The 11,502-nt window shown below is 35.3% G+C and overlaps 1 protein-coding gene across 1 annotated transcript; it reads right to left on the reverse strand.

Moving 5' to 3' along the window:
- Positions 1-231: 231 nt before the first annotated feature.
- LOC125875957 (uncharacterized) lies at positions 232-9,064 on the reverse strand. Its single transcript, XM_049557032.1, has 3 exons — positions 8,750-9,064; positions 782-2,080; positions 232-702 (listed from the first exon to the last, which is right to left on the reverse strand). Exons 1-3 carry the CDS (start codon positions 8,930-8,932, stop codon positions 475-477), a joined length of 1,710 nt encoding a protein of 569 aa, XP_049412989.1. The 5' UTR covers positions 8,933-9,064; the 3' UTR covers positions 232-474.
- Positions 9,065-11,502: the final 2,438 nt, after the last annotated feature.

The following is an 11,502-nucleotide window of genomic DNA, read 5'->3' on the forward strand; positions in this document are numbered from 1 at the left end:
TCTCTCGGGATCTTGTACGCCATATCACATCTAGGGTATAGTTGGGATCGTGACAACACCAGAATGTGACATAACAATAAATGGTGAAATGGTGGAAGGATGAACGGATAATGGAGCCTGTGTTCATTCTCCCCAAGCAAATGGTGCACCCCATTCCACCAAACACTGATAGGGAAATGCTTATAGCGAAAAATCATCAAGTTATATGTGGAGTTGTGTTGCCCAGATCTATACATACAAGGTACTAAGCATTGACGATAAATTGATAATATTTTCAAAGTCACAGCAAAGGGAGCTACAAATCATCAATCCACCCCTCCCTTTGCCTTGAAACCCTTAAAGTGGTTGAGAATGACAAATAAAAACTAAAATATACAACTGCCTGAATACATGAATCAATAGCCAGAGCTTTACAGTTCAGCCAGCATTTTATATCCAAAGACACCAGAGAAGAAATAGAAGATTTGCTGATGATCAATTTTTCTGGTGGACTGCAACTTGGTGTATGTCCATATCCTTCAACATGACTGAACGCCCACATGAATCACAAGGGGCAGTTCTTGATCCACAAACACTCTCGTGCTGTGTAAGTCCTCTTAAGCGATCCCTCACATCTGCTGCTGAAGTCCCTGCTTGGACCATGTCTCCACAAAACCGGCATGTTACAAGTCGCAAGGGACACTCCACAGATTGATGTTGAACCTGTTACCAGAAGCTGTTAGATGAACAAGCCAATAAAAAAAGTGTGTAATAAATTTTAAAAAGGGAAATATAACCTTACCATCTTTTCTTTTTCAAGGACTATTCCACAAGGGCAATTCAGCGGGACATGAAATACTTTCTTGTGCTTCTCAATTTCCTCTTTCTGAAATGCTACCCCACATTCTTCGCAATGGACATGGTTCTTGACCTCATCCCTCCTTAGAACAACCCCACAACTAGTATGCTGACAGATGATATTGTGCCTCCTGCAGTAAGCTTCATGTAGTGCTATACTCCTGGAAGGTATGTAATGTTTACAATTTTGGCATTCTACTGTATCTGCATCAACAGACAATGTGGAAGAGACAGCTTGCTGTCCAATCTTTAAATTAGATTTGTCTCGTATGCTAACTGACACCTTGTACTTGGTTGTGCCCTTGAAACCATAGATGCCAATACTGTAAGTACCAGGTCCAAGGTCGAGATCCCTGGAGTTAAGGACCAAAGCTTTTGAACCGATGTCATGAGATGACCAACCGTGCTGGTGCTGTGTAGGGAATAGCAATGGGTGTCGGGAAACATAGAGGTCAGTATCCACATCTTGGTTCTCTGATTCTATTTTTACCTCAATTTCAGCATCTCCTGAAGAGATTTTTCCCCAGATATCATCGCCTATTTGGAACTTGTAATATACATAGCTTCCTTCTGCAACCACCCCAGAATCTAACTTGCCCAATTCGAGAGGTTGCAATACAGGCTGACTTGTGCTCTCAGCAGTTGGATCAGCACCGATTACATCAACCTCTATATCTGTTTCTAGAACAGACACACTCGAAGAAGGTTTTAGTTCAAGAACACGTAAATGATATGTCAGAACACCATGATTAACAGTAAGTACATCGCCTTCTGAAAGCGTCGCATGCTGACGAAGACTTGTTTCAAGAACTGCCTTGTGATTAGGGATATCAGAAAATCCTGCTTCAACTGGCTGAAGTTTTGCATAAGTTCCTTTTAAGAGCCAGACATAACACACCTCAACCATGGGAACCATTGGCGACTCTGCAGGATATAAGTTACTCCATATATGGGAAGGAAGCCCTACAACACCATCATCTGCAGTGAACTCCAGGACTCCAGCATGTGTTGTCCGCTTATTCTGCTCTGCATCCTTCAAGTTCGAAAGAGAAGATTGGTGAATGACAGACACCCTGAAGTGTAGAGGTCCCTTGTCAAAGGCACCCTGATCAGACAATTCAGTGAAGCAAGATGGTGGCAATTTAATTTTATCTCCGGCACCCTCATAAGGTACAGCTTCCAAAACACGAGAAAATGCAACTCCTCGTCCAGCAAGCAATTCTTCTTCAATTTGCTGGGTTGCCTGTTAAAGAAAAATTGAAAGGGTTAGGCCTTCCCTTCCATCATTAATTTACTCAAGACGGCTTGACATCAGTAATAGGTCACATGACAAATAGGGATGACAGAGCCGGCTACTTTTCTTAATAAGGAAAAATATTACACCACCTTGACCGCTACACTAGAATGGAGCCAGCTAATTTCTTCTAATTGATAATCAGAAAAGGAAAATTTTGTCTATGTACAACCCAATCTGACAACAGATTATAATGGTTTAGATATGTAATCAAGCATAAGAAATGGACGCATGAACTGGTCCCAACATTTGTAAATTCATTTGAACTGTCTAACACAGATAGAATAACCATAGCAAGTAGCTTAAACCCCATGATCCCTCAACCAAAAACAAGTACAATTTGAACTACAGAGCAAAAATAATGTAGAAAAATTTAAGGAAAGGGATAGTACTACAAAACTGTGGCTATCATATATTACATCTCTCTCTCAAGGAGGCAGCTTGGCGTAGGGTACTACGAAGGGAAGCTGACCATAGATTACCAACAAGTATAAAATACAACAGAGCCTTTACTTTATACTTTAAGTTAATATTTAATCAACTAATTGATGTTATTGAGAAATTGTATTGTTCACACGCTTTGGCTCTACCCATGAAGTATCGAGCAATAGGTCTTTCACAATCAGATCTACTGCTAGATCCCATATTTCTCTGGGATTGTAGTTCAATTGGTTAGCCCTGTCAAGGCAGAAACTGCCGGTTCGAGCCTCCGCCAGTCCCAATGGATCCAATAAAAATATCAATAAATTTCTCACTTAGTAGGTAGCATGGAGGTAGGGACTGATTCATGTCATAAGAAACTAATATTTTGATTCACACCCCACATCAACAAGGCATGTTCAGCCTCAGTTCGTCGATATCTCGAGAATCAGCAAATGCTTACAATTTTTCCAGGGGGAGGAAACAACAGAACTCATAAGAGCACTGATATTCAGAAAACTTCAGCTAAGTTTATTGGGTACAGCACTTTACACTAATCTCCAAGTGTAAAGTTAATGAAGTAGGAGGGCATCCATACTTGATTGATTCAAATACATTCTTGCAAACCACACTTACCCCGAAAGGGTTGATATTATTTTATTTTTGTATGTAATGCACATGCAGAACATTGTGGAATTGACCTAGACATTTGAAAATATTACAGGTTTTCAGAAAATCAATTGTTAAGGCATAACAATTTAGCAATCAATTGTGAATTGATAACACTTTGAGACAAGTAGGCCATGGAAATTGATATGGACTAAAGCCTCTGCAAAGTAACCTGTTTTGGATGGGTTCTCAATAGGATATGTATACTTAACCTAAGATAATCTGCAAAGGAGAGGTTTAAATTTGTGTAGCAGGTGTTATCTATGTGAAGTGAAATTGATGTCGGTCAATATCCACTGTAAATTTGCTAAACAATGCTGGAAGATTATCCTAAATTTGTGTGGTGTTGTTTGGGTAATGCCTTCAGATGTTAAAGAGTTCACTGGAGAGCTGGAATGAGCAGAAGATAGCTAAATCTCAGAAGCAGATGTGGAGGGCTATCCCTTTGTGCACCTTCCAGACTATTTGAGAAGAAAGGAACAGTTGTTTTGATAATAGAAAGAACCACATCGCTAGAGTGATTAGTGATGAACATTTGTCTTCATAATCTGTTATTTTGGTGTAAGAAGAGTTTATTAGAAGAACATGGATCAGTATATAGGCTTTTTGGACTCAATTGGGACTTTGCAACTGGGGTCTATTACACGGGCTGTCTGATTCTGTTGTACTTCTATATACCTTCTTTATTTTTGGAACTTTCTTTTATGTACCTTCTTGATACCTTTAATGATAATATTTTTACCTTATCAAAAGAAAGACACGACAATATAGCAAATCTGATTTGAGTACAGATAATACTATAAAAAAAATCCATATGTTGGTTTAACCAAGCACAAGTGAGAAGTAAAATAGGCGATGGTTTGAAAATATAATGTGTTAACAAGTTCGTTTCGGTAAAGAAAACCACTCACAGCTGAAGAAAGGAAGCAGCAAATAAATAACAAACATATTGTAAAAATTCTTAACTTGTCAAAAAACTTCAAGGTGGCAAGTAGAACTGGTAAAAGACAAATGAAATTCTAAATTTTAAAGTGATTCTCCCACAGGGGCGTATACAGGAGGGGGTCACCGGGTTCACGTGAACCCATGGTCCCCTCCCGAAATCATATATAGTAGTGTTATATTTTTAAAAAATATTTAAATATAGATGCGTGAACCCAAACTTGAAGTATAATATAATGTAGTACGATGATCATTGGGTGCACCTCTCTAGGTGAGTTTAGAAATTTGAATCTTTTGTCTTATCTTTTTTAGTTTTCTTTCTAAGATTTTGTAACTGGTTTGGATAAATAAAAGTTAATTTTGGACCTATGATTTTAAAATTTTAATTGTTTTCAGTAAAAAGAATCTAACCAATCAAACTTATGTCTTATATCCACCTTTTTGTAATAGTACACCCATTATCTATAAATCCTGAATACGCCTCTGTTTTCCCAGTGGGAAATAAGTAGTTTAACTTACTAGGTATCCAAGAAAAATGTGCTTGCTTTCATACTTCATCAATTAAAAACAAATAAATGATGTGGTAATAAGTCCCGCAAATATCAACTATTATTTTATTGTTGAACAGTTGTCTAGCCAATTACCATCACTTCATTTCTTAACATGGCAGATAGCATTTAGTTTAACAAGTATTTGATATAGATCACAAGACACTTGTGGTAGTTTAACTATTCCCCCCTCCCCACCCCTCCTTTTTCCTGGTATACCTTTTCTTTTCTTGTTCTTGTTCTAGGGAGGAAAAAACACCTGAAGCAGATCTACCACAATTCAAGTAGCCGAAATACATCTCTGTTGGCCTGCACAACATCGTGATTGTATCTAACTTCCATTAAAATGCTTATATGTCACAAAGTTCATACCCTAACCCTAACCCTATCTTGTATACTTATTTTTCTCGTGTTCATGATCCCAATACAGTAGATGTTCTTTTTAAGAAAAATAAGGCCCCTACAGTCTGCATACCAGAAGAACGTAAGAGTTTTTTTTCCCTAGATGTTGAAAGCTGTAGAGTTAACTTATACTCAAGCACGGCAATTGAACTACCTTTTAAATCATTACCGCAGAAAATTATACATACATTCAAACGCACTCAGATCCATATGGTTATACCACAGACCCTGTAACGATTGAAGTGCATCAGTTTTCCCCTCTAAGCCACAATTCTACATATCATTTATTGTAACAAACTAAAACTAGATCAACAGGCCCAACTTTTACCCACAAGTTAACTACTCAAATCATTTTTTGCAATAATACAGCTGAAATGGGGTTCAATGATATTTTTTTCATGAAAAGCAGACATGAGATAACAAATGCAGTGCTTCACCAAGATTTTGAATAGCGGTCCCGAATCCAAGTTGATTCTATTTCAACTCTTTCTAGGATAAAGACAATCAGAGTAAGACATGTTCTTGCAGCTAGGTTCACTCATTCTTGTCTCCAGCAATTAATCTATTCCAGAGCAGTATAAAGGTCAACCTATCCTGCACTATTCGAAGCCTTTGTAAACACAATGTCAATTTCTATCATAGTGGAGGTTGTTGGGAGGAGATCCTTGTGCCAGTGAAAATTGTTTCCAATAATCAGGGAATAATACATAAAACAATAAAGCGATTGAGGCTATTTTTCCAGCAAAAGTTCATATGGTGGAAATACCACCACAAATAGATTCAAAGTTTTAAAAGCCAGTGCCTGATGGGAAAAACTATAATATGCTAGTGCAATGGTATTGACAATAACACAAAAAAGATAACTTCTCCAAAGGAATCCCTTCAAAATCATATACCACCCCCACTTTTTCACCAGAAAAATTACGAAAAATTTTCTTCCAGTGGGAAAACATTCGCCTGTAAATTTTTCCATGCCCTTCATAACTAATATAATTGGAAAAGGACAACTTCAACTATGACTGCCTCCATCCATGAACTCCACTTCTTTTCCTTTTTGAGTTCTCACTTTTTAAAATGTATCCTGATGCCCAGGGTTACTGCATTACAGTATATCCCAACCTTCAAATCTAACCCTTTAGAAACACCACCTCTTTTCTTTTTGTCTTTTCACTTTTTTATCTAACACCCCTTAGAAAACCTCCACTTCTTTTCTTTTTGCCTTTTCAGTTTTTTAACCCTATTGTTAGGATCAAGCGCTTACCATCATGCCAAAAGCTATAGCTGATAGCAAATGCGCAGCTTTATTTCTTAACTAAGTCCACCCAGCAAGCGCCATGTTCGATCATGACTCTGGACCCAGGCCACCGCAGCCCCTCGTGGGCCTTACCATAGGCATAATGTTGGCGTTATGCCGTTACCCAACACCTATCCTCAAACCAAGGGATTACTACACCACAGTATATTCCAATCTTCAAATCTACAGCCCCTCACGGGCCTTGCCATAGGCATGATGCTGGCGTTACCCAACACTTATCATTCTCAAATCTAGCACCCCTAAGAAACACTATAAGGTCATTTTAGGCACCTTGCAGATCATCCATCTTCATGGCATTGTAGCAAACAAATTCACATGAAGGAAACATACCACGAATTCTCACTTTCCTTCAGTACCTAATCTCACCGAAAGCCAATACATGGCAGATCTCAAAAAGATCAAACTTTATTCTTACAGAATTCATGAGTCACTAAAATTTGATATATGAGATGATGATGCAACAAAATACAAAGGGGTAGCAACTTTCAGGTACAAATGCACATATTCAAGTAAACTGTTTGTTAACAATTCTCGTTTGTTGGAATTCTCTGTTCAAAATACAAACTTGAAATAATAAAGAGCAATTTAAGACTACCTACAATTACAGTAAGTTAGAACAACTATTGACTTTATCTTATGTTCTAACTATAAACTATAGTAGAACATATCATGCGTGTAGAAGTTATTGGGTGTCTATAGAGACAAAGCACCATATCCTTATTAGACGTAAGCCTTCAAGTCGTCCAATGTTGAGTTTCTAAGTATGGACATGTGAAGAAAACAGGTCTTAAGTTTTAACTGAAAAAAGAGGGGAAAGAAAGCAAGTTTTAAGTCCCGCTGAACCATTAAATACAGGATCAGAAGTCACAAGTTGACAGTTTTAACCTAAACCAACTTAACCACCCATTGTCAAAGTCTCTGTAAGGTTTCACATGCTGGGAGTCAAAATAGAGGAGCTTAAGTTTCACTAAACCAGATTAAACCACCCATTGTCAAAGTCTCTGTAAGGTTTCACATGCAGGGAGTCAAAATAGAGAAGCTTAAGTTTCACTAACTATAAGCACAGTGATGACAAGTTGATTATTTTCAAATGTTAGGTGCCCGACTTAGAAAATTGAACTTGTAAATGCCTGTTTTGGGGGAAGTAGATTGGTGGTTTCATTATGTCTTCTTGCTTCTGTCCCTGAGTACTTGAACAACTGCTTGCAGATTCTGGACCCATCTGGTTATGGCTTACATCTTTACTTTCTGGACTTGCTATGTGCTGAAAAGGGAGTACGAGATAATTGCATCAATGAGGTTGCATGTCCTTGCATCTGAACGTCGACGACCAGACCAATTTACAGTAAGAGCCATAAGCCTTGTTGATCTATTATGATGGCAATCTTAATCTGCCTGTAGGTTTATGGGGTAAGTGAAGCCTTAGGCAAAGTTTGGCTATAAATTTCCCTTATAGCTAGTGAAATTTTAAGCTTGACATTGTTAAGATAATTATGTCTTGTTACTTGTTAGGGAGGGAGAACTTAATATTGATCTTGGGAATATTTATTAGGATGCAAAAGGTACTGAAGTTCAGCATATCCTATCTTAGAATTTCAACTAACTGTGTTCTGCTTACAACAACATATCCAGTGTAATCCCACAAAGTGGGGTCTGGGGAGGGTAGAATGTATGCAGACCTTATCCCCTACCTTGTGGGGAGGTAGAGAGGTTGTTTTCAAAAGACCCTCGGCTCAAGTAACGCATATCAAATCAGTTTTAAAAGATAAAATACAGAAGTAAAGCAGACATGATTTAACTAATAGAAAAATCATTACATAGCATACACAAAAGTGGAACAGTAACAGCAAGAAAATAATGCAATAACCGAAGCTTGAAGCTTTAAAATAATAGCTTTTCTTATCTGGAAAAAAGAAAAGGAGCTACGCTCCTCAATGAGGGTAGAAGAGGATGATATTTGATGTTATCTTGTTTTCAAGGCCATCTCTCTTTCTAGGTCGATAATAATCATCTTACTAGAGAGACATTGGATTAACTTAATTAGTTTTCTTACCTTTTCTTTTCTTGGGTTAAACNCCCCCCCCCCCCCCCCCTCCAACTAATCCAAGCCTTCAATGACTGATTCATGTTTTCTAACAAATACTATGCCCTGTGCAGGTACTTGTCAAAAATGTGCCACCAGATCAACAAAATTCAACAAGAGATCAATATACTAACACCTATAAAGTATAACCCAACTAAGCACTATCTACATATTCAACAAATACCCAATTCCCAAATCGATTAAACTATTGGAGAAAAGGGTGTATCGGATAACCTGACCTTAGCTTGGGCTTCAGCAGCATCAAGTCGGCGAGCACGCTGAACAGCTTCAATTGCTTCACGTTGACGAATAGCTTCTTGTTTGGCTTTCTTCTCTCTGTCCAATTTCAATTTGGCCTTGAGTTTCCTCTCCCTCTGCTCTTGCTCTAGCTTCTCTCTTGCTCTTCTCAGCTCAAAATCCATTCTTCTCTCTCTACAAAACTTCCAAACAAATTCTCTTCTCTTCTATTGCAATGCGATAGATTATGTATTTCAGATATATTGAACGAATGATCGGTCCAAGGTAAGATATATATATATGTGAAACTCTTTCGATTGATATTCCGATTTCTTGATGGGGAAGGCAAATTCGCCAACCTTAACTTGAATTCGAGAACAATCTGGGCCTTTCGAGATGAACCCGGATATTGGTGGCCTGCCCAACCAAATACTTAATTAGGCCCAATAAAACTAAGGTTCTGTTTGGAAAGCCACCTGGTAATTGGAATTTGTGTAATTACTAGGGTAGTAATTATCAGTCTAGTAATTACACAGTCTAGTAGTTACACTGACTTGTTTGGTTGTCACGGCATAATTACACATGTTCTGTTTGGATGCACAATTGCAATCATAATATTATATTAAATTTTAAAAATATAAATTAATCATTAAAATCTATACTAGACAAATAAGAAACTATATAAATGATATTAAATTAAATATTTAAGATATATATTAATTAATAAACATGTTCTTAACTAATATTATGAATAAATAATTGATTTATATTTTTTTAAATTAATATATTTCAATTGAATTGATCATAAAAACTAAAAGTATGAAGTATCTACTAACATCGTGAAATGCATGTTTGATAAAAAGATTAATATATAAATAAATGTCATAAATTATTAAAATGTTTGACAAAAAGATAATCTATCAGACCTAATTAAAAAATAACTTGCAATGTGAATTCAATATTACTAAAACAAATGAAACTGAAAATATAACATAAGTTATAAATTCAAAACAAAAAATTTAACATAATACTCTTATCGCAAATTTCAACATAGCATACATAAATATGATTTATTTTTATTTTTATTTTTATTTTTAAAAAAATAATAAAAAATAAGATAAGTCTATAACCTTACTTAACAATAAATTCTATTTTAATTTAAAAACTAGAATACTAATAGAATTATGCTAATGAGAAAATAAGCATGGCATAAAGAAATAGATAATACGAAAAAATTGCATAGAATCACGTGAAGTAAGGTTGAGAACGAGAAGAAAATGAAATATAATTATAGAAAATAAAAAATAAACTTTTAGAAATTTTTAGGATAATAAAAAAAAAAGAACTTATATTTAAAATAATAGAAGTAAAAAATTAAAACAAAAAAAAATAGAAATTAAAAAAAAAAAAGAAAAAAGTAATCACCTGGTAATTATACCATGTAATTACCAGCAACTTACAGCCTCTGGCTGTGAATTGAAGAGTGTAATTACCCCCTGCCAATTACACCAATTATCTGCTGACCAAATAATTACATATCCAACCAAACAGGACAGACAATGTAATTACACCAAATCCAATTATCAGGGTGTCCTTCCAAACGGGGCCTAAGTAAACATAGCTACCTATTTAGGGATATTTTAAAAAAACTATCTAACATAGTTATACTTAGGATGTTATAGTGAATCTCTCATCTCTCTTTCTCTCTAGCTCGTCACTCTCATCCTCCTCTCTCTATGTGCATCACTAACTTTCCTCTCTCCTCTCACCTTTCACGTTTTCATCTCACCCTTATTTCTCTCTTTACAATTCACTGCGTGAATCTTTTTTCTTCTCTCTCGATTTCTTATATTAATATGAAATCTTATTAAGCATTACTTGAATTATTTTTATCTACATATGCGGTTTATGATCTTTATTTTTTTATGCACGGCTGCCACTTGCTGATTCATCTTTTTATTGGACTAATGTCAATATATCAAAAGTTTTCTTCTGGGTTATTGATTTACAAGTAGATTTGATTGCGCCTCGCGTGACAGTAATTTTTAAAAAAATAATCTATCCAAAATACGTTAATAATGATATTTTAATTGCAAATTTAAATTGATTTAAATATCAAATTTTAATCCAATTCACTGATAACATTTTCCTTTAACTTTTCATCACTTTAAAAGTGTTAAATAGATTTTGAAGAATGATTGATCTACTCATGTCCAGATTAAAACCAAGTTTTCCTCTATATATTTAGCATACATTATCTATTACTTATTACTTATCTAGAAGTGTGGATAACCACACAGGCGATGGTCAACATGCATGTATCACTGTGTGGTTCCACACTTACATATGTATTTGCCTATTTTTTTTCTTCCGTTTTAATTAGTTTATCTTATTTTTAATTATTTTTTTATATATTTGCATAAAAAAATACCATAAATTATGATAATCGACAACTTAAAGTATTTTTTAAAAAAACATATAAAAATTTGATTACTTATAAAAAAAAATTGATTGATTCATAAAATTAATCTATTTGTGTCACATAAAATAGGACGAAAAAAGTAACATGCATTATTTTAATTTGGAAACTACGTAAAAAGTATTGTAAATCTCAATAATTAACAACATATTGACTCTTGAAATTTTATCTATGTTATATAATTGGGACAAGGAAAATAACATATATTATTTTAAAATTACGTAAAAAGTACTACAAATTACAATAATTAAAAACTTAAAATATTTAAAAATTATA

The sequence above is a fragment of the Solanum stenotomum genome, chromosome 9 (genome assembly GCF_019186545.1).
Source record: "Solanum stenotomum isolate F172 chromosome 9, ASM1918654v1, whole genome shotgun sequence".
NCBI lineage: Eukaryota > Viridiplantae > Streptophyta > Magnoliopsida > Solanales > Solanaceae > Solanum > Solanum stenotomum.